The sequence below is a fragment of the Protopterus annectens genome, chromosome 2.part2, assembly GCF_019279795.1.
Source record: "Protopterus annectens isolate FY-2018-M chromosome 2.part2, PAN1.0, whole genome shotgun sequence".
Lineage (NCBI taxonomy): Eukaryota > Metazoa > Chordata > Ceratodontiformes > Protopteridae > Protopterus > Protopterus annectens.
Genome location: NC_056730.1, coordinates 1,133,658,014 through 1,133,682,346, shown reverse-complemented (window position 1 = coordinate 1,133,682,346; position 24,333 = coordinate 1,133,658,014). Strand labels below are relative to the sequence as shown.

Here is a 24,333-nt window from a genome sequence, read left to right as displayed (position 1 = left end):
TATTTAAAAAAATATTGGTGTCCTTCCATATCACCGTTGCAATATTCATAACATTAGGGATCTCCTTGCCAAGAGCAGCCCAACATCTGGCCAGTAAACCAAAGTCTTTAGGTTGCTTTAAGGTACGCCATACTTCACACTTATGCTCTTTGTGTAGTGTAGGGCATAAAGATGATGTCCAGATGTACCATCCTCCAAACTTCTTTAACACCAGTCCGAATGCCATATCAGATCGTCATTCTGGTCACCCAAGTCATTGCTGGTGTACCTAGCCATTCAGATAAATGCACCATTGTTTTGGTTTTTTTGCATATCTTCTTTTTACTTTTTTATTGTTGTGGAGTTTCATGTCATCTAGAAAGGGTAAATGCTAGTGTGGGAGACAGATTCCCTAGTCATGAGCAGTGCTTGTTTTGTTTAGGTGCTTCACATGATCATACATCCTGTACTATTTGTCAGGCTTTTGTTCCAAAGATCTTACATAGTCGTCTTTCATCCCTCACTATTTATCTCGATAACCAACGTTTAAAGCTTTTAGAGAAAGATGCTATGAAGGGTACTTACTGGCCTGAGAGCCAGCTGTCTTCAAAGAAGAAGGCCAGAAAAGTCAAGTTAGATTCTTCATCTATGCCTCCTACATCAGACGTCTCTCTCGAGGCTGATGAAAGCCAGGAGGTTCACCCAGTTCATGGGTTGGATTATTCTGCCATGACCATTTTGGAAGCTGGCAAGAATCCGGCTGCTCGCATGTCCTTGGAGGCCTTTCAGGCATCTATTTTGGATGTTCAGGGTGAACCACTGCTGACTATTACTGAAGGGCCTAGGGAGTTAATCAGACACTGATGAAGGAGGAAGTCTCGACTGCGATTATTGACTGTAGGCTGACGTCGGAGCCGTCTACATTTCATAAGACAGATGCTCCCTTAAAAAAGAAACAAAAGGCAAAACACGTTTCTTCTGTTCCTAAGGGCCCTCAAAGTGAATGGCAGTATTTTACACCCCAGGACCTCTCAAGGTATTTACAGACAATACAATAGTGATATGGCATGTGAACAAATGGGGAAACAAGATCTTATCTTCTTTGCTGGTTGATACTCCTAGTGTGAGATCTAGCTGTCCAGTATTAAGTGACTCTTCAGGCAGTTTACATTCCCTCAGGTCAAAATATTGTGGCAGATGGCTGTGAGCAGGTCCTTAACTCAATTCTATGAATGGATGATTCACAGGGATGTGTTTCTGAACATTGACTACCAGTGGGTACTCCTCAAATAAACTTATTTGCCTCCACTCTGAACAGGCAACTTCCTCTTTTTGTGCCAGAGCCCCAAGCCCTCTGGATTAGAAGGTGGGCACCCTATCTTTTTCTTGAAAGGGTATGCTTTTTTATGCATTCCCCCCTTCCCCTCATTCCAAAATTCCTGTTCAGAATTCAACAGGATACTCCCAAAATCTTGTTGGTGACTCCCTTTTGGCTGAGACAGCATTGGTTCCCTCTTCTTCTGCATTTAGCCAAAGACAATCATTACAAGTTACTTCACAGGGTGAGCTTTCTCACACAAGACAAGAGATCTCTCATCCATCCTCACCTGTCCACTCTTTAACTTATGACACTGCAGGTGATAGGATTTTGATTCTGCATAGACACCTTTTTTCTGAGGACGTACTTAGGGTCCTGCAGGAGGCCAGTAAATCCACTACTAGGAAATCCTATTTATCCAAATGGAAGAGGTTTTCGGCTTGCTGTCTTTCTTGTAACCTGGATCCAGTTTCTGTGGATGGTCCTTTGGTTCTCTCCTATTTGAGTGAACTGCTCAATGCTGGGTTGGCCTGTTCTTCTGTTAAGGCCCACTTATAGCTATCGCTGCTTGTTTGTCTTTTTCTCCTTCTTTGGCTTCTAGAAGCTAAACAATTTCTTAAGGTTTCCTTCATATTAGGCTCCCCAGGAAGCCTGTTCTTCCTCCCTGGGATCTTAATTTTGTTTTGGAAAAATTGACTCAGGCTCCTTTTGAGCCTGCTGCTTCAGCTTCCTTGTAACATTGCTCTTGGAAGATGGTTCTTTTGTTAACCTTTACTTCTGCCAGACAGGTGTCTGAGCTTCAAGCCCTTATGGCTTATTCTCCTTTTTTGGTATTTCATAATGACTGGGTGTCCTTGTGTGCTAATCCTTCTTTTATTCTCAAGGTGGTTAATGTCTCTTAATCAGTCTATTCATTTTCCCACTTTTCCCCCTCCTCAATCTGCCAGTGATAGGGTGCTATACACATTGGATGTGTGTAGACAACTCACATTTTATGTGGATAATACTAAGACTATTAGGACATCTGATCAGCTGTTTGTTTCTTTTCATCCTAGGTCCCAAGGATTGACAGTATCCAAACAAGCTATTCTTCTTGGATCTCAAAAGTTATTTCCTTTTGTTATTCTTTTCATGGTAAGAGCCTTCCTTTTCCTTTTAAGGGTCATTCTACTAGATCTGTGTCTTCTTCTGGTGCTTTTTCCAAGGGTTTGGATACTAACTGTATTCCTGAGGCAGCTTCCTGGACTTCTGTGCATACATTTACCAAGCACTACAAATTGGATGGAATCTCCAGAGCTAGAGCTAGAGCTGGTGTTGCTAGGGCTATCCTTCATGGCTTCCTAGAGGGCTCTGCTGGTCCTTCCTCCTCCCAAGTTTCTTCATGTGTTTTTGGCACTCTCCCTAATGTTATGAATATTACAACAGTGATATGGAAGGACACAGTACAGTTGTATAAAATCTTGCCATAACTGTAGATGTCCTTCTCTTCACTATTGCAGTATTTACTCCCTCCCTCCCTCCCTCCACCTCTTGGTCCATTTCTCTTCTGGATGTATTGATCACCTCTCTTTTCCTTGGACTGGTGTTCCTACTGGGGCTCTCAGTTCTGAGGACGGTACATCTGAATGTCACCTTTATGCCCTACACTATACGAGGAGCATATGTGTGACATATGGCATATACCAAACCTAAAGGCTTTGGTATACTGGCAGACATCCGGCCGCCCTTAGCAGGAGATCCCTAATGTTATTAATACTACAACAGTGATGAGAAGAACATCTACTGTTATGGCAAGATTTTGTAAAACTGTACTTTCTATACTAATAAATATTTTCTAAGCACTTTTCTATAGACATTATAGCCCTTCAGCCATGTATTCTTTTTCTTTTCTTATTGTTTTTTTTGTGCATTTGTAAATCCCTAATTTTTAAACACTCTAAATACCTACTGTGACTGTTATTTAGTTCTGCATCTCATTTGTTTTCTTTGTGACCACATTTCAGATCTTCAGCTTACAGTTACCCCATTCCTTTGCGATCTCATTACTGCATAGATTCAAATCTAATAGCATTTCACTTAAAGTCTGATCTACCAAATCCCTAAATGGCTTAATTTTTAGGAGAAATACTGAAAATGCTATTATTTGTCACAAAAGACTTTTACTTACTTAAAAAATGTAACTTGAAAAACAGCATGGCCTGACACTTTTGCTAGATATGTTTTCATGGTTTGCACCATGTTATAATATTTTTTCAATATGTAAACTCTATCTATTCTTGCCCAATAATCATATTTCACTGAAAAGATGTACATATTCCTCTTTATTCTGTTTGACTTTAATTATAGTAATGGGTCCAAGTACATGCATATATTTCTTTAGGTATCTGCCCTCATATGTTATTCTGTGATATAATGACCCCTTCCCCCAAATAAGTCTTCCTTATTTCCTGTAGTGTTCCATTCTACAACTACTACCATAAATCCTTGATAAAAGGCTAAACTTCTCCTATAATACTCTTTATATTTTGTCTCAGTGCTTTAGATAGAATATATACTGCAGTCAGTGTAATTTTCATGATGTGCCAGCAACAGCTCACCACTATAAATAAATCTTCCCTGTCTGTCCTTTATTTGTTCTGTTCCTCAATCTCAACATCTACATTTAAATCACTGCCGTTGCAAGGCAGTACATGTAAATCATAATGTATGTTACTGACATACTCAGGGCACAAATTAAAGCCCTGTGTCAGGTGCTAATAACATGTTTACACAAAAAATAAGAATTATGAAAATGCTTTTCCAAGTTTGTCTTCCAAAACTGTAATGAAACAAGCAAATGTATCAGATTATTTTTCATTATACCATGACGCCCCATTAATATTCCAAAACGTGCACGCTGATTGGCCAGCGTGCACGTTGTAAATCGACTTATACTAATGGAAAAAGGTCCGGTCGCCCGGACTTTTTCCATTAATATAAGTCTTTAAACATTGTCTCGCTATGTTAAAAGAGTTTAACATAGCGACACAGGTTTAAAAAGCAACGGAGATCTCTGTTGCTTTTTAACGCTGTCTCGCTATGTTAAACTCCTTTAACATAGCGACACAGTGTGTAAAAAGCAACAGAGATCTTGCTTTCTCTGTTGCTTTTTTTTAAACCTGTCTCGCTATGTTAAATGGGTTTAACATAGCGAGACAGCTTTAAAATAAGCAACGGAGATCTCCTTTGCTTATTTTAAAGCTGTATCGCTATGTTAAACCCATTTAACATAGCGAAACAGTAAAAAGCAACAGAGATCTTGCTTTCTCCGTTGCTTTTGGCCACAGCTCTGATGTACTGCGTAGGCATGCGCAGTACATCAGAACTGCCGCGGATACCAGACAGCTGCAGAAGGGCAGCAAAGAGGCATTATACAATGCCATTATTTAAGAAAAGTAATTATTTCTTTTCTTAAATAATGTCATAGTATAATAGCAATAACCCACTTCTGGGTGTGGGTAATGCGGGATTTACCCATGGTTGTCTTTGTTTGGTCCCGAGGGCTTTGCCCTCGGGACCAAACCACGCCAACCGTGGGTAAATCCCGCATTACCCACATCCAGGCGTGGGTTATTGCTATATGAGAAACTCCGCATTCTTAACAGTACATAAGTGAAAAAGCATTTTCACATTCATGCAGAAAGTATCATCAATTTCAGGGCTCTTATGTATTTATTTATTTGTTTGTTTAAATGTGTTTACTAAGTTAGGTCACTGACCACTAATAGTCCTTTTTCAGTCCCAGACTAGGAGTGTAAATGTCAAATTGTAAAAAATGTACCAAAAAGACATATACATTATTCAATATTCTTAAAGTATTGTTGAAACATTTCTGTTTTTAGCATATTAGACAAAAGATCCAAGCATATATTATATTTCAAAACAAATGCAAATTGTAGCAAAATTTCTAGTATATGCAATGTGGGATGAATAGTGGTGAAAGTATTGTGAAAGAAGAGTGAAACAGAAGGACAAAAGTGAACACTTTGGAGGAATGACAATGTTTAAATAGTTTGACAATGAGAAGTGTCAGCAGTGGCATTAGCATACCTCTCAACTATACAGATTTTTGCAGAATGTCCAGATTTTTGCCTCATACTTTTGGTCTGTTTCTCATAAAATTGTGGATTTCTGGCAAATCATTGAGGACTGAAGTCAGAAAATAATGACAGACATTTGAGTTTCAGACTTTATACCCTTCAGAAAATCCATGCTAATGCAAAACCAGTTATTCTATCAATTTTCTAAGTTTGTAAAAACAATATTTAAAAAGTGTCCCTATTTTTGGGCCTTTGTCCCCCCATTATTTATGGCTTTGTCCAGATTTCTTGCTCTAAGAGGTTGAGAGGTATGGGCATTAGAGTATTAATGTATGTAAAGAAAGATATTGAGGCTATGAAAGAAAAATTCGATTGGATGTGAAGTTTTTGTATGTGATTCTTTGAGGAGTATTTACATATGGCAAACTGAGTGAAATGACATTTCAGGGGTGTTTTTTCTTCCAGCCAAAGATAATGTAGTCCTTTCAGCATCATGTAAAGCTAAATAAGTGTATCACACCCAACAAAGCAAACTGATTGCAATTCTGCATAACCAGAAGCTAGTAACATTTTGCAGAATTATTTACTGGTTTTTGGTTTGTTTTTCAGATGAATACCCTATTATAATATTGCTTCCTTAATATAAATACTTTATCCTTCTAGGAGAGTACCCATGACACTATGGAATCGTAGAACAAAAAAACATAGTTTTATTACTAAATAGAACCTACTGAGCCTAATAGATGCAACTCCCAAGTAGAACCTATAGGTTGGGGGTTGGTTTAATTGTTAAGGTGTTTACTTCAAATGCACAAGTTACAGAGTTTTTTTCTTGCCTTTGATCACTCTGTGGCTATTGGCTAGGTGTGCAAAAGTCAGCAGACTGATTGTTTAGTATTTATGTATGACCCTACATATGAGTGTGTTAACAGTGTCGTTTAAGTTGTGAAGCATGATATACTTAGAATCTTGCAATTTGTAAAATATTTCTAGAATCCAACCATTTCCAAAAAGCCATAGACTAAGCCAAAGCCATACTGCAGTGGGCCTTGACCTTGTCTGCAATACTTTAGTTATGGTGAGTAAAACAAAAGGTAATAGCCTTAGACAACCATTTGGAAAAGTCTTTTTTGACACAGGTTGCCCCTTCTTACCTTCAGAAGAAATTAACAATTGATCTGAGAATCTGAAAGATTTAGATATGTCAAGATAATACTTGAGTTTTCTATTGACATCCAAGGTATGGTGTAACCTTTCACCCTCATTTTTAGGATCAGGAACGAAAATGGGGAGATGGATAATTTGGCTTAAGTCCACTTTAGGCATACAAGAAAGTTTAGTTCTCAAAGAAACCCTGTCCCTATGGAAAATGAGGTAGGGTTTACTCACCATAAGAGCTGGCAACTCAGATACCCTTCTTGCAGAAGTCAGAGCAATCAGTAAAAATGTTTTCCATGTTAAGAATCTCAAGTCAGCCAGATTAGCTGGTTCAAATGAAACAAACGTTAGCATTTCTAACACAAAATTATGATCCCAAGGAGGGGCCACAGGTTTTCATGGAGGCCTTTTATGCAAAACCCCTTTCAAGAACATTTTGACATGAGACTGGATTGAAAGAGGAGGATCCATGAGCAGACATACTAAAATGGCTGATAAATGAACCTTGACACACGAATAGGAAAGAACGCAGGATAGTAACTCAATCAAATATTGTACAACCAAAGAACAACTAGCTCTAAATGGGTGCTGGTTATGTTGTTGACACTAGCTAGAAAACTTTTTCTGTCACTAATATATGATTTTCAGGTATCACGCTTTCTTGCCACTGTTAGTACCTGCTACACATCCTCAGTAATCAGGTGCCTAAAATGAATTAAGACCCTGCCATCCAGGCAGTCAGTTGAAGTTGATTGATGTCATAGTGTATCAAACACACCTGTTCTTGTGTGAGTATATCCAACCTGTGAGGAAGCTTGTGCTAATTGTCCTTGGCCACTTACAAAAGAAGGGAGAACAACAGTTGCCTAGGCCAGAAGGGAATCATGGCAATGATCCTAGGGGATTCCTTCTGTCTTCAAAAATACCCTGGATAGTAGTGGAAAGGGTGGAAAAGCATATAGGAACATTCCTGTCCAAGGAAACAAAATTAATTTGCATTACAGACTTTCCAGCATGGAGTCCTAGAACAGAATCTTGCATGTTTATTGTTCAGAGAAGAGGCAAAGAAGACTGCTAGAGTAAACCTCATTGATGGAACAAATCCTGAAAGATCTAGTTTCCATTTGAGAAGGTCTGCCCTGGCCCCACTAAGGTTTTCTGCCACGCAATTTTACTCTGACAGAATGCAGGTTGCCTGTAGAGAGAGAGAGATTGTGCTGTGAAACTATATCCCAAGCTAATATGGCTAGTCTGCAAAAGAGGTATAACCTTGTTCCTCCTTGCTCGTTGGTGTATCACATGACTATGGTATTGGCTGTAACTACTTGAAGATGTCCTGGGGACCAAAGGTGATTCAGATAGTTGACTGCTTTTATCAAGGCAAGCATTTCCTTAATATTTATGTGATTGCATTAGTCCTTGGTGTTCCACACCCCCTGCAATGTTATCCCTCCTGAAACTGCTCACCAAGTAAAATCTGAAGCGTTTGTGTTGACTGATTGCTTTGCATCAGGGGGGAGAAGAAGATACCTGGACTTGTGGATATCTGTTGTCTCCATCAAAACATTTCTGTTCTCACAAACCCCAGCACTGAGATTTGAATAGATAAAAGATGTTGATGCTAGGAACAAAAAGAGTTTGGATACCATTATATCTTTCTCATATGGAGTCTTGCCATGGGTATCATGAGAATTATAGATGCCATGAGATCCAAAATCCTGAGGTACTCTTTTACAATGACTGAAGTCTGAGTGGAAAACCTTAGAAAATAGATCTAAATAAATAACTATTTTTCCTGTGGAAGAAAAGTTCTTTGAAGTGTCTAGTTGACATCCCAGGAATACAATCCCTGTGTGAAGAAGTCAATAAAGACCTTTAAATGTTCTTTTGTAATTCCAGCTTGTATAATAAATCTCTTACCCAAGAGAGGGATTCCTGACATTTTGAAAAAGACTGCAAAGATACAGAAGTCATCTTAATATGGAAAAATGTGGATACCTTGTAGTCTGCAATGAGCTATAACTGGAGCTAGATGATTTGTGAGCGCTCTTCATTTAGTGTATACTCCAAAGTGTAAGGTAGAGAACGGATAATATGATCCAGACACACAAAACCTTAAGAAACGTCTGAAGTCTGATTAATAAGGATGTGGTAATAAGCATCTTTTACGTCTAGTGTTGCCAGGAAACTTGAATGAGGAAGTAGAGGTAATAAGCTATGAAGTGACATCATTTTGAATTTAGGCACTATCACAAACACATTTAGGAAAGAAAGATCCAGAACTGGTCTCCAAGCATTTGCTTTCTTTGGCACTAGGAACACCCTTGAATAAAAACCCTTCCCACCTTGGAAGGAGGAACTAGTTCTATCACTCCTTGGAACAGCATGTGAGAAAAAAACAGTGAAAAATGAGTCTGATATGGGGGATGAGGAATGACTCCCTGGAAAGCAGAAAGTTCCTCTCACTGCTATCTGTAACCTTGATGAATGATTTTCAGAACCCATTTGCCTGAAACAATCTGTTGCCAAAGAGTAAAATGGAGATTCAGACTTTCTGGAAAAAAAAAAGGGGCCAGGGTGGGAGGTAATTACAGGAGTCTCTTGAATAATTATTCAGACTTGATGGACTGTCTTTGGTTTTAGAAAATTTGAGGCTTCTTTTTGCAACCTCCTTGCCATTTATTCTGAAATATCTGTTTACCTACATTTTGTTGAGACTGATTATTTGCCAAAATTGCTTGAGGATATAGAAAATCCGTGGAAAATTTAGAAAAGGAGATCTGAAAAATCTTAGAGTCCCTGAATCAGCTTGTCCCTTTCATCACACTTTTTGATCACCTCTGCAGTAGAGGGGGCAAACACTAAATCTCTATCCAAAGCAGAATTTAAAATCTCATTATTAACATCATCTGGGGGGGTTCATAGTTTCTTAGGTAGGTACTAGGCTATCGGACCAAGGGCCCAAGTAAGCCTAGCCAACAAAGTTCCCTGGCTTACGTGACCAAAGAAAATTATTTTCCTGTGCCCCTGTCGAGTAGAGCCACAGAAGTCATCTCCAGGGTGTATTTCCTATTTCCCATCCACTCATCAAGATTTTTCTTGAAGCGTGCTAATGAGGAACTTTGCTTGACATATAAGTTCATAAGTAGGTACTAGGCTATCGGCCCAAGGGCTTAAGTATGTTCTGAGAAAGCAACAATACAAACCTCCTCAAAACAGTACCAGTGGCCATAGCCCTGGAAGAAGTATCAGTGGCCATAGCCCTGGAAGAAGTATCAGTGGCCATAGCCCTGGAAGAAGTATCAGTGGCCATAGCCCTGGAAGAAGTACCAGTGGCCATAGCCCTGGAAGAAGTATCAGTGGCCATAGCCCTGGAAGAAGTATCAGTGGCCATAGCCCTGGAAGAAGTACCAGTGGCCATAGCCCTGGAAGAAGTATCAGTGGCCATAGCCCTGGAAGAAGTACCAGTGGCCATAGCCCTGGAAGAAGTATCAGTGGCCGTAGCCCTGGAAGAAGTACCAGTGGCCATAGCCCTGGAAGAAGTATCAACAGAGTCATACACACACTGTAAACAATGAGTAGTGACCTCTGAAATAGAAAAAAAACAAAGTTATTTAAAGCAGATTTTCCTCACAAGAAGAAACAGCTGATAAAACGTTCCTCATGCATTCAGAACTTGTCATAACAAACTTTAACATATGAACCTGATTATTCCAAATTCTGAAAACTTTAACATATGAGCCTGATAATTCAAAATTCTGACAAAGTTGCAGAAGTATATACTTTTTCCCCATACCAATCAATAATTTTTCCATCCTTATCAGAAAGAGTAGGATCAGAATTAACTAAGTGCTTAGGAACAGTGGGATCAACTAAAGTTATAGCTGCTGGGTAAGTTTGGGAATAGTGTATAAAAATTTGAAAGACATATCTTGTTATATATTTTTATACAAGTAAAAAGAAAGTTGATAAAAAATTAAATTTAGAAGACAGAGGAATTTCATACACCGTATCTGCCTTTTTAGGGGCAGCCAGATGACTGTCTGGAAAATTACAGGCAGTTCACACACACACACACACACACACACACACACACACACACACACACACACACACACACACACACACACGCACACACACACACACACACACACACACACACACACACACACACACACACACACACACACACACACACACACACACATTCCCTAAAGCAGATATAATAGGAAGAAACTGACAGAAAAACAATCCTTCAGTTTAAAGGCATGTTACAGTCTCAAGAAAACACAACATTCCTAGCTTTAAAACAACTTTCTTGAAGAGGAAAGTAAAAATACATCAAAAAATTTAAGAAAATGGAATGTTTTTCCCAAACGGAAGTTATCTGCCCAGCAAAGAAAAGCAGAAGCCGACTCTCAGTTTGAAAGCCTCATATGAGCGTACTGTTTGGTGGCAATAAAGCCCTGAATAATACTTGTTTATTAAAATAATATAAATACAGTTCCATAAAAGACAATTGCATAGTCAAAAAAGCATAATACAGTATTGTTTTGTATATAAACATTAAATGATAACATCTTGAAAGCCCCACCTAATCAGCCATTCCGTCAAAAGAGCGCACAATGCAACAATAGAACAATGAAAGGAAGGAGTATGCAATTCTTTACATCTAGCTAACCATAATAAATATGACGTAGATATCAAAACAAAATCTGCCCTTGTCACGAATGGGGTCCAAAACATATTGTAATTCCCGTATAAACATTTTTCTAAAGTAATAGGAAATAAAGCTGGGACATGAAAAGTTTTTTTGAACAAAGGCCAAAAACCCTTAATTCGGGTACATGTAAAGAAAAAGTGTCCCACTGTTTCAATGTCATTACATCCTCTGAAGCAGAGACGATTGGAAATGTCTCCAAATTTAGAAGCACTTCATACCCAAACTTGTCTTTCGGTCAGCTCAGCTTAAGCTGCCTGACAGTTTGGGCACATGGAAAGTGCCCTGAATCTTTGGAACTGGCCAGTTGTTTATATCCTTGGCAGGATATAACCAATATAGTTAAGGCTACTGTGACAGTGATCAATATGATGAACACCTGAGAAAGGCAGAAAGTGCATATATAAATATATACAGGACATAACTATAGAGTAGCGATTTCCGGGCTGAAGTTTAGTAATATACTAGAAAAGAGGAAGTGAGATAAAAGGCAGTCATGGAATTACACAGAATCCTTCTTGGCAGAATAGATAAATAGTTTAATGAAGACTGAGTCCATGATCCTGTTCCCTTGAGAAATTATGAGTGAATGTTCTCTTCTGAATTAATGATGGTGTGAGACAGGTTTAGGTTCAGTTAACTTCAGCCTGTTTTCAATGCCCAGGAAATGGTCAGTCACACTCACCTTAACATAAAGACCATGAAACAAGCTACAGTATGCTCTGTGCTGGATTATGCAAAATATAAGATTCAGGGAATGTAAATATTGTCTGCCTAGGTTCCTGGAGGAATGATTATGCAATAAATAAATCCAAGCCACATGTTCTTCTAGTTACTTAGCCTGGTCCATACCACTTTGCTGATGGCTGATGGGGCAAGTGCTTGAATAATAATAATTGACCAAAAGGCTTATTCGTCAAATGAGATTATGGCGTTTGGGATTCTGCCTTCACACTATGGTGCAGTGACCTCAGAACACATTACATTAAATCTGGGTGGATGGTGGGGGGGGGGTCAAGCTTCCTGCATGCCTCCCTCCCAAAATGAAAAAACAGGCTATAAGTCATTTACTTTAGTTTTGATTGAATTATTTGTTGAAGAAATGGCCATTGACTGTCTTGAAGTAATTAAACTACATCTTTGTAAATCAGTTATGACAAGCTGTTTACATTGCTGACCTCCACACATCTTCATCTTCTGCATCATTTTCTTGGCAGAGCACCCTCTACCATTCAATAGTCTCATTTCCTGTGCTCCTCTCCCAGTCTAACCCTTGAACCCAGTGTGCCTTTTATTCTGTTAGGTCCATGCAAGCTGTTATCTGTGATCCTCTAGCATACCATTCTGATATAACCATTGCATGCAGTAATAGCCCTGTCACTTTTTCTGTCCAAAATGTTTTGCCAAGTAGTAGCATCTTAACTGATTCTAAAATAATTGCAGCTGAACAGTTGTTGCTTTGCCTTCATTTCACACTAGCATGATAATGTGGAATAGGGGAAGTAGAATTCTGTATAACATTTGATAAATAATTGGTATAGCAAATAAATGTGAACACTTGTATGTTAAGAAGCTTGTGATGTAGTTTAAAGTTTAAAAACAGCACTGTTCTTCTTTGTAGGGAGTTTGGACAGCTTGCTGTGGAACTCCTAGACCAGTCCTACAAACAAGATGAGCAGATGGCAATGAAGTTGCTAACATATGAACTAAAGAACTGGAGCAATGCCACCTGCCTTCAGCTAGCAGTAGCTGCCAAGCACCGGGACTTCATTGCTCACACCTGCAGCCAGATGCTTCTCACCGATATGTGGATGGGCAGGCTACGAATGCGCAAAAATTCTGGCTTGAAGGTTAGAATCTCCCTATCTTTATATAATACCCATACGCTTGGAGTTCTGCATATCAAGAAGTATTCAGATTTAGATTTTATATAATACACACACACACACACACACACACACACACACATATATATATATACATATATATATATATATATATATATATATATATATATGTCACATTAGAGAATGTCATAACTGGGGCAGTAATTTCAATAGCAGGTCCATCTAAAGATTTACAATCTGGTTATTTGGGATTTAATTTATAAGGAAATGACATTCATCCAGGATGTCACAGTTTCACTGTTTTTCTTCAAGGGCAGCATTGTCATAGACTTGGAAATAATATGTTTTTTATATACTAATTTGAATACTGGCAGTTAACATATGTAAAGTGAATCTACTGAATGTGATTCTGTGGAAATTTTCCCAAAATGTTGTTTCCATTCTTTATTTATTTATTTATTTTATTTTATTTGCAGTTGGTTTACCAGGATAGTCCATTGGGCCAAGAAGAACCCGTTTTCAATGGAGTCCTGGGGAGAAAAGCTCCAAAACAAAGATTACAGTTTACAATTTCAATCATTTGTAGGTTAAAGACTAAACTACAGAACAATTGTGACAAAAGTTTACAATTTCAGTCATTTGTACCTTCAAGACCAAACAAAGATTAAAAAGTTTACAAAAGTTTACAATTTCAGTTATTTGTAGCTTCTAGACATAGCAAAGATTAAGCAGTTACAATGCCATGATAGGTTGTGTTTGTTGAAAGCTAAGAATTAAGCAGGTGCATGAAAAAAAATTTTTGGTTAAATCTTGTAAGAAAAAACAAAGAATTGCTTTAGTGAATATATAGTTTCTCGAATGGAGTTGTATGCTTAGAGAATTATAAGATGTTATTACAGTTGGCTTATTATTTAGTGTCTCTTAATATATGGAGTAGTTGCTTGTAGGAAATGGAGAATAGGCTATGAGGGGTGGGAGCAGGAGCATTCCCATGCGGAAGTTAGATGTGAATGAAGTGATTTTTTAAAAACAGGGAGGTTGGTGGTGGTACAAATGGAGGGAGGAAGGGAGTTCCATATGCGTGCCAGGGCAAAGGACATGAGGTTTTGTCCTGGAGAGTGAAGGGGTTTGTACAGCTCAATAAGGTTTTGGTTATTGGATCTTAGGAGTCTTTGTGGCAGGTGCATTTTAAAGGTAGAGCTGAGGGAGGGACAGAGGGAGGGATGAAAGATGAGTTTGTGAGCAAAAGTGAGCTGAGTATAGGAGAGATAGTTGAGAAGCTCTAGCCAGTTAATTTTGTGGAGAGATGCACAGTGATGGGTAGATGATTTGTGGCTAATGGCAAATTTGGCAATTTTATTATAACAAGAGGACAGTTTTGTTTTGAGAGCTGATTGTAGGTTTATTAGGAGAGGGGCTCCATAAAGGAGGGAAGGGATGAGAAATGTAGTAGCGAGAGTGAGCTTAGTAGATGTAGTGAGAAATCGATTGTGTCGGTAGAGCATGCCAAGTTTTTGGTGAGTTTTTTTTATGTTTAGTTGTAGATGGCTCTTGAATTTGAGCTGGTCATCAATCTGGACTCCTAGTAGCTTGGTTTCGGATACTAGTTCAAGAGGTGTATTATTCTGGCTAGTGATGAAGAAAAGCTTTTTATCAATGGTGTTGGTTTTTGAGGGGGTAAATACCATAAGTTTGGTTTTTGATGCATTGAGTACTAGATGATTGTCCTTCATCCACTGTTCTGTGGTAGAGAAGGCTTCTTGGGTCAGTTTTAAGAGAGTGGGAATGGATGTGGCTGCATGTGGATGCATGCACTCGAAACTCTCCTTAGCATGGAGAACATCGATATCTGTGCAGTAACAGAAACCTGGTTCAAGGCTCCCGAGAGCACCCCAGCATTACCAGGTTATACCTCATACCATGCTTTTCGGCCCCAAAACTTGGACTGAACCACAAAAGGAAGGGGACTATCAATATTCGTCAAAGATACCCACACCTCCAGGTTGGTGGCACAGCACGAAGCTTCAGAGACTATCCATGTGCAACTAACAGTGGGTAAAACTGCCTTCCAGTTTATAGCCTGCTGCAGACCACCCTCCCAAACCCAGGAACTCCACTCGGCCTTCCTGAGAACACTGGAAAATATGAAGGTCTCTCCAAACACCATTATATTGGGTGACTTCAACTACCCAAAGATAGACTGGGAGCATTACTCTAGCTCCAACACCCTAGCCCAAAGGTTCCTAGAATTTATAAACTCAAATGCTATAGAACAACTTGTTACCACTCCCACAAGAGGGGAAAACATACTGGACCTGATCATCACCAACATGGGGACTCTATGCTCCAGACCAGAAGTGTATCCCTCACTGGTAAGATCAGAACATAAACTAATCTCACTGGATATTCACATCCCAACCCCACTCCCTGCCCAGAAAACCACAGTGAAAAACTTCTCTAAAGCAAATTTCACACTCCTCAAAACTGAGGCAGAATCCTTCAAAGCCCCCGGGCCTGTGGAAAATACGGCCCAGACCGCAGAATCCTTTATAAATGCATTCTATGAACACCTTCAGGAATGCATGGATCATGCAATCCCAAATAAAACCAAGACCCAATCCTCCAAAGGCAGACGTCCTGTCTGGTGGACCCCAGCCATAAACAAACTATGCAATAGAAGGAGGAAGCTACTACATGATAGAGCAAAATCCCAAAAAGGGAAGGCATCTCTGATCAGTATTAGCAAAAAACAACGGGCACTCATAAAATCGTCTAAGGCCAGCTTCCGAGAAAAATTGCACAGGACACTAAGGATAATCAAAAGGCTTTCTTTAGTTATGTTAGGAACCTGGGTGGGAATTCCCAGATATGCTCAGAATTAGTCCAAAATGACAAAAAATACACCGAACCCACAGACATTGCCAACATCCTAGCTGACAGGTTCAGCGCAAACTCCCCACGAAAAGGGCAAATATCTATCCCAGCAGAGTGCTGCCCCCCTGACATCTCAGATGCTCAGGTAAGAGCCGCCCTCTCCAAAGCAAAAAACACAGCATCAATGGGACCAGACGGTGTCCCAGGCTGCATCCTACATGAACTCCAAGAAGAGCTAAACCCAAACATAAAACTACTGTTCAACCTCAGCTTTACTACAGGATATGTACCCAAAGAGTGGCGTACAGCAACGGTGGTCCCTCTCCACAAAGGTGGTGCCTCAACAGATTCTGGAAACTATCGTCCATAAGCCTGACTAGCTTGGTCTGCAAAGCTATGGAAAGGATCATCATGAACCTTATAAATAAAGATATTGGGGACCTACAGACACTGGATCCTACCCAGTTCGGCTTTGTTAAGGGCAGATCCTGCCTCTTAAACCTGGTCGATTTCTTTGAAACAGTCATCAAGGCCATTGACGAGGGGAAGGTGGTCCACACAGCCTACCTGGACCTCGCAAAAGCCTTCGATACAATACCCCACTCGGGCATTATAGATAAGCTCACCAGCTTAAATATAAACCCCTGTGTCACTAGATGGGTTGCAAACTGGCTCAAGGACAGAACCCACATGGTTAGAATTGCTGGAGCCATGTCAGACTCCAAACCAGTTACAAGTGGCATCCCACAAGGCTCAGTCCTGGGACCTCTCTTGTTTGGTATATATTTCTCAGAGGTACAGGCCAACATGGAAGGACTGTGGCTGACCAAGTTCGTAGATGACTGCAAACTGGGCACCCTAATCGACTCTCCAGCCGACACAAGCATGCTCCAAAAGGGCCTCATAGAAACAGACAACTGGTGCCAGAGCCATGGCCTCAAGCTAAACACCAAAAAGTGTATAGTCATCCCCTTTGGCAAAAACAAAGTGCCCACAAATTACCACATAAGTGGTAATCCATTAAGTATGGAAGAAGTAATTAGGGACCTGGGGACCCAAGTTGATAGGAATCTCTCATTTGAGAACCACGTGGCCAAAGTGGTTAGAAAAACATTTTATATAGCTCACCTATTCATGAAGGGATTCACATCTAGATCAGGGGAGGTCATCGTGCCTCTTTACTCATCCCTCATCAGGCCCATAATTGAGTACAATGCCCCTTTTGGGATGTACCTTACCAGACACCTGCAGCAACTGGAAAGACCCCAAAAGTACCTCACCAAGAGGATGAAAGGGCTCAAACAGATACCATATGCTGCCCGGTTAAAGAAACTCCAGCTCTACTCAGTGGCATACCACCTGCTCAGAGGCGATCTGTGCCTGATGTATAAAGCCATGGCCAACCCGGAATTAATGGACATGCTGCACCTCAGAAAATCCAAATCCCATCGAGCTACGCACTCGAGAGACTTGAACCTCAGCACTGAAATAAATAGGACATGTTGGAGGGACAGATTCATAACCCAGAGGCTCCCTTCAATCTGGAATAAAATCCCAGTCCAGGTGAGGCAGAGTCCCTCATTGACTCTCTTCAAGAGGAATCTTGATGAGTGGATGGGGGATCGTAGATTTACCCCAGGTATCACTTCTGTGTTACTGTTAGACAGAGGCACAGTATACTAACCTCAAAAAAGGGCATAGCAAAATTAATTTAAAATGGGTGGCGAAAGCCAAACACACTCTGGCTAGGCTTATAAATGCCCTAGGTCAGATAGCCTAGTATGAACCTATGAACCTATGAACAGATAATTGTAAAATCATCTGCATATTGAATAAGTTTAGCATGAGGAATTGAGTGAAAGAAATCATTTATGAATATATTGAAGAGGAGAGGACCTAAAATGGAACCTTGGGGGACACCAGTGGGTGTGTTGAGATAGGAGGAGATGGCTTTTTTCCATTTGACAGCTTGATGCCTGTTGGAGAGATAGCTGTTAAACCAATTGAGAGAGGAAGAGGATAGGTTTAGGTTAGATAGTTTAGTTAGGAGAAAGTTGTGAGAGATGATATCGAAAGCCTTAGAGAGGTCAAGAAATAGGGTAGATATAGTACAGCCAGAGTCTCTGGCTATATTTACAGTTTCCAGGAAGGAAAGGAGGGCGGTCATGGTGCTGTGATTGGGTCTGAATCCGTGTTGTGTGGAAGTTAGTAAGTTATTGTCTAAGAGATAAGGAAGGAGTTGAAGATGGATACATTTCTCAAGGAGTTTTGATATAGGAGAGAGGATGGCAATTGGACGAAAGTTAGTAATATTGGTATTATTGCCTCCTTTGTGCAAGGGAATGATGAAAGCCTTTTTCCAGAGTGTAGGTACAAGACCTTCTTGGATAGAGCGATTGATTAGGATGCTGATGGGGAAGGCAATGGCTTCGGCAGCTAGGCTGAGGAAGGAGGAGGGAATGTTATCGGGGGCATTGGTGCATGGTTTGAGTTTTTGTAGGAGTTTTTTGATGGTAGAAGTAGGAACGGGTTTTAGGGAGAAAGGTGGGAGTTGAGAGATAGGAGATGAGGGGGGTGGCAAGGGGATGGATGCAGAAGTAGGGGGTGAGTTGTTGTTAGAGAAGGATGTGGTTAGTTTGGAAATAGAGACTATGAAAAAAGAGTTGAATTGGGTAGCCAGATCTATATCTAATGCATTAGGGTCTGGGCTTGGGTTTTCTCTTGAACCAGGTTTTGTGAGGGTAGTGATGCCTTTCCAGAATTTTTTGGGATTGGTTTTATGGTTGTTTTGGAGTAAGGTGAAGTAATTCTGTCTGTTTGTTGTGATAAGCTTTTTAACTGTGTTACGAAGTGTTTTGAATTCTTGCAGGGAGGTGGGAGTTTTGTCTCTTTGGTAACGTGCCCAGGTTTTGTCTCTGAGTCACATGGTAGTTAGAGTGTTTTTTGTTAGCCAGGGGGCGGTATTGCTTCTTACTCTTTTGGTTTGTAAGGGGGCAAAACTATCCAGCAGTTTTAGGAAAGTTGTATTGAAATGTGAAACAGCATTGTCCAGGGGTAGAGTTTTTAGGGGATTCCAATTTATTGATTTTAGGGAGTCAGAGAAGGTTACTGGGTTGAAGTTTTTTAGGTTGCAAGTGGTGATGTAATTAGGAGTTGCTTGTAATGGAGATGGAAGATGTCTGGTAAAGATGGGAAGGTGGTCACTGAGGGAATCAGGAAGGATTCCACTATCAGTGTAGTAGTGGGGGTGAGAGACTAACATTCAGTCTAGGGTACTACCACTGGAGAAGTCTTTAGAGGGTCTGGTAGTGAGGTTGATGAGCTGAGAGTAGTTGTACAGGTTAATGTTTAAGGGGTGTGTAGGGGAATGAATGGATGTCCAGTTAATATTTGTGTCTCCCATAATAATAGTTTCATTACTGATATTGGTAGAAAGCCAGGATAGGATATCTTCAAGTACTAAGATATTGTCTCCTGGGGGGATGTATAGTGAGGCTATGCAGATGTATTTGTGTTTATTTATTTGAAATAGGGCTAATACTAATTCTGCATTTGAGAACTGAGGAATGGGTTTGTTATAGGGAATAATGGATAGGGTGGATGAGTAGACTAGGGCTACTCCACCACCCTTTTTGTGTGTCCTGTCTTTTCTGATAATAGAGTAGTTTGGTGGTACTATTTCATTATCTTTTATATGAGATTTTAACCAGGTTTCAGAGATAGCTAAGATTTCAGGTTTGTAGTGGAGAAGCCAGGCATGGATGTTGGGGATTTTGTTAGCTATACTTTGGGCATTTAGAGAAGCTAATAGGATGGACCTAGATGTAGGGGTAGTGGTGTTTGGGCCTGGGTTAGGGTGTATATCTCCAGATAGAAGTATGTTTGTTAGGTGTTGGATTATGATGAGGTGTTTAGATTGCCTTTTTGTATGTTGTATATTGTCAGATTTGTTTGAATTTTTGAGGCTAGAGAGGTGCTAGAGTGTTTATTATTAGAGCATAATTTGTAATGAAAAAATAGATGGATGTTAATGGGATACAGTCCAGGGGTGATTGAGACAAATGAGTGTAAGTGAGTTGAAGGGGGTGAGCTGGTTGTATGAGGTAATGGTGGGTAATTTGTGGAGTTGGGCTGGGTAAGGTAGTGGATATAAATAAGGTTTAGAAGTAGTAGTAGTTGGATTGAGAATGATATACGTTTTTTAAGCATGTTGAGGTTTGATAGGGTATATTATGTAGTGTGGGGAAAGGGTTATAAATAGATATGGTGTTTTTAAATATGAAGGGAAGTGTGAGGAGATGGATTATAGTGGGATTTGGTAGGAAGAGAATGGTGGTGGTAGGGAGGGGGTGGTGGTGTAAGGGAAGGGGTGTGATAGGTAGAGAGGAAGTAGGAGTGGTTAGGTGAGTATAAATATAGATGTATTTGGGGTGGGTGGAATCTGGGGGTAGGGTAGGGGAGCGGAGTGAGCCCGCAGGGCGAATGGAGCGGGATACACCCAAGGAAGGTAGGCAGCAGAAGCAGTGTGAGAAACAATCAGTCAGGTGAAGGTAAGTACAGAGGAAGGTAAGCAGGGTGGTTATTGGGATTCTAGGGGTGCAGTACAAGGGAATGGAGAAGACAGAGACCAGAGGTGGAGAAGGGTAGAACTGTTACTTAGCAGTTAAGAGAGAGAGGCCTATTAATCTGTAAACTTATAGTGTGTGGGAAGGAGTATGGGAAAAAGGGGTTAAAGATGGGTAGACACTGCCACCTAGTGGACAGAACCTGGTTTTGTAAAGAGAGGGACGACTAAAGCAGATTGATAGGAGTTGGAAGGGAGGTAGCTCTGATATAGGTATGTTATAGGCAAAAAAGGAACCAGGGATGAGGTAGGTATAAAGGGAGTCCACAGTGAGAAGTGTATGGCTGCAGGCTATTCTGGCTGGGATCCTTTACAAGCACCAGGCAAGTGATATAACAATTTCACAAGCAGAATTGCAGTAGGGATAATAGCATGTTGCATACTTTCTTGGATCCTTTAACTCTCTCTTCTGGGAGAAAGAGACTGTCCCTGTAGGGAGTCAGGCAAACAGGGTGAGACTTGCTATCCCGAGATTGGCCTTGGATCTGCAGGAGGGCTGGGCCAGTAGGCAAAGTGAGTTTAGGAGAAGAGAGTTGAAAAGCTGGGGAAAATAGAGAGGAAGGCATTTATAAAATGAAGCAGTTAAGGATAATGCATAATTTACAGATTATGAGAAGTACAGATTAGCCAGCAGTGAACATATACAAAACTAAGCATCAATACATCATGAGCAAGTCCTTACTAAACTAGGTATAAAAATCCCTGCAGAACAGTTAAAAAGAAAAATCTTCCAGTTTACTGCAATTACTTATCTAAGTCACAGAGTAGTTTAATACTAGATTCAGTAATATGAAAAAATAGAAACAATGTAATTCCTGCAATATATAAGCATTTTCAACAAAGTGCGCTTTAACCCACAGGCAAGTAGAGAATTTCACATTACACAGTCTCAGTGTTGTTAATACTTGATTCAGTAACAGGATAAGATAAAAATCAATGTAATCCCAGCATTAGATAAGCATGTCCGATAAATCACACTTTAGCCTAAAGACATGTACTGAAACAGACACTAAATTCTCAATTCAGAAGTGGGTATATTTGTAGGTGTTAATAAGCACATTGTATAGTGCTATCCAAGGCAGGGAACTATTTACTGTTTCATGTTAGAAGTGGGGGGGGTACAAATAAATTTTTTATTTATTTTTTTTTTAGGTTAGGAGGGAAAACAGCAGCACAGCCAAGGCATGGAATTTAATTCCTAGGTTATATTCAGTCAATTGGGACTAGCACGACTCATTCCCAGTTTAGTAGGCTCTAATGGAGTGTACATATGCTTAACACTTCGCTAAAACAGTGAATAAGCGAAAGTGGAAAATTTACGGTTGAAATATGCGGCTGGAAGTATTCCTAAAGAGGAATATTTTGTTTGGTTCTGGCATTAGGGACAGGTGTAGCTGGTGAACATAGGTTCAATGGATGGGCACAATGCCACTGTGTGTTAGTTCGGCTAGACCATGTGGAGGTGGTAGCGATTAGGAGAGTAAGCAAGAAACGGATTTACTCTTTTCTTTTTGTAGAATCAAACAGAGCCGGAATACGGCTGTGGACTATAGTAATTCTAAATAGGAGGGTATTTAGTTAAATACGGTAGTCCTGAGCCGCTTTTGCAAAACGGGTTTACTCTTTTCTTTTTGTAAAGCAAAACAGAGCCGGAATACAGCTATGGACTATAGTTATTTTAAATTGGAGGGTATTTAGTTAAATACAGATGTCCTGAGCCGCTTTTGCAGCAGACAGTGCGAGCAGTACCGTCGTTGTATGGTACGAGATATCCCATACAGATATGCCGCAGCATATAGAAAAAGTACCCACAGTAAGGCACGAATCAAAGTAAGGTACCCAAATTATGATGTGGCGATTTCGAGACAGGTATGGCTGCACTCGAGTCGAAAATAAGAAAAAGGAGTCTTATACAAGTGGTTAATGATGCTAGCAACTAAGGACATGTTTACAAAAACAGTAAGAAGTGCACGGTGTGCTTTTCTAAATTCAGGCTATGCGTAGATGTGCTGGGAACACACAGCATTAAGTCTTCAGATCGATGAGCATGCTACACAGTGGAAGCTCACGTTACCTACAAGCTGAGCTACCACAGACACTTTACAGTATGTCTACCCAACGAACAAGGACACAGTTGGGTTAGATAGGCATATCTCTAAGACCTTTACAAATAGTTCAGTTTTACATTATACTTTATACAATAAAATAAAACAGATGTACACTTACTAGGAGTAGGGATAGCAGGCCAGGAACATGCAGCAGCCACAAGAGGAAGCAGGTTGTTAAAGACGGCGCCCTGGGAGATTTGGCCCTTATGATAGCTTTGGGGCGGATATGGAAGGGGGAGGGGCGGGGCTTGATAGGAGAATTCAGGTGAAAACCTGAAGGAGGGGCAGAAACAGAGGTTAGATAGTAAGTCTTGATCGCTATGATGAGGTAAAGCAGGACAGTCTACACAGGAGGGATGGGAGAGGGAGGAGCACTAATATTAAGAAGAGGAACTGTGGGGAGTGGGGCACTACTATGGGTGAGGTGAGGAGGGGGTAGGAAAGATATATGTAGTGATATATAGGGTGTCATGTGGGGGGTACACCCAAGGAAGGTAGGCAGAAGTAGCAGTGTGAGAAACAATCAGTCAGATGAAGGTAAGTACAGAGGAAGGTAAGCAGGGTGGTTATTGGGATTCTAGGGGTGCAGTACAAGGGAATGGAGAAGACAGAGACCAGAGGTGGAGAAGGGTAGAACTGTTACTTAGCAGTTAAGAGAGAGAGGCCTATTAATCTGTAAACTTATAGTGTGTGGGAAGGAGTATGGGAAAAAGGGGTTAAAGATGGGTAGACACTGCCACCTAGTGGACAGAACCTGGTTTTGTAAAGAGAGGGACGACTAAAGCAGATTGATAGGAGTTGGAAGGGAGGTAGCTCTGATATAGGTATGTTATAGGCAAAAAAGGAACCAGGGATGAGGTAGGTATAAAAGGAGTCCACAGTGAGAAGTGTATGGCTGCAGGCTATTCTGGCCAGGATCCCTTACAAGCACCAGGCAAGTGATATAACAATTTTACAAGCAGAATTGCAATAGGGAATATAGCATGTTACATACTTTCTTGGATCCTTTAACTCTCTCTTCTGGGAGAAGGAGACTGTCCCTGTAGCGAGTCAGGCAAACAGGGTGAGACTTGCTATCCCGAGATTGGCCTTGGATCTCCATGAGGGCTGGGCCAGTAGGCAAAGTGAGTTTAGGCGAAGAGAGTTGAAAAGTTTCTTGGATCCTTTAACTCTCTCTTCTGGGAGAAAGAGACTGTCCCTGTAGGGAGTCAGGCAAACAGGGTGAGACTTGCTATCCCAAGATTGGCCTTGGCCAAGCATGTCATTTGCACAAAACGCCACTAGATGGTGATATTTAGCTATTTAGCTATATTCATTCACTGTGTCCCAGGACTTGTTTCCAGATTTATATGAAGCTGAGCGAAGCTTCTTTAAATAAGTAAATGACCCGATATAAATATGGTGCTTAAACATTCCCTTTAGCATTGTTTTTTTTTTAAATATTGTTTTTAAAACATTGATCTAAATAAGATGTTTAAGATATAATGAATTAATAATTAAAATGTTATTTTTCATTTATTCATTTGGAGAATTTCAAATGGTTGTATAAATGTATTTAATCATCCAAATTAATTTGAAAGTACTTTAGTTAATTAAACGGATGTATTGGTTGGTTAGGTAATGTCA

General features: G+C 40.3%; 1 protein-coding gene across 6 annotated transcripts in view; it reads left to right on the top strand.

Moving 5' to 3' along the window:
• TRPM3 (transient receptor potential cation channel subfamily M member 3) overlaps nt 1-24,333 on the top strand; it is a 2,946,644-nt gene that overhangs the window by 2,530,963 nt on the left and 391,348 nt on the right. For all 6 annotated transcript variants that reach the window (XM_044064372.1, XM_044064373.1, XM_044064374.1 and 3 more), the window contains one exon: nt 12,876-13,104. In XM_044064372.1, the coding sequence (XP_043920307.1) occupies nt 12,876-13,104 (229 nt within the window). The remainder of the gene's footprint in view (nt 1-12,875; nt 13,105-24,333) is intronic.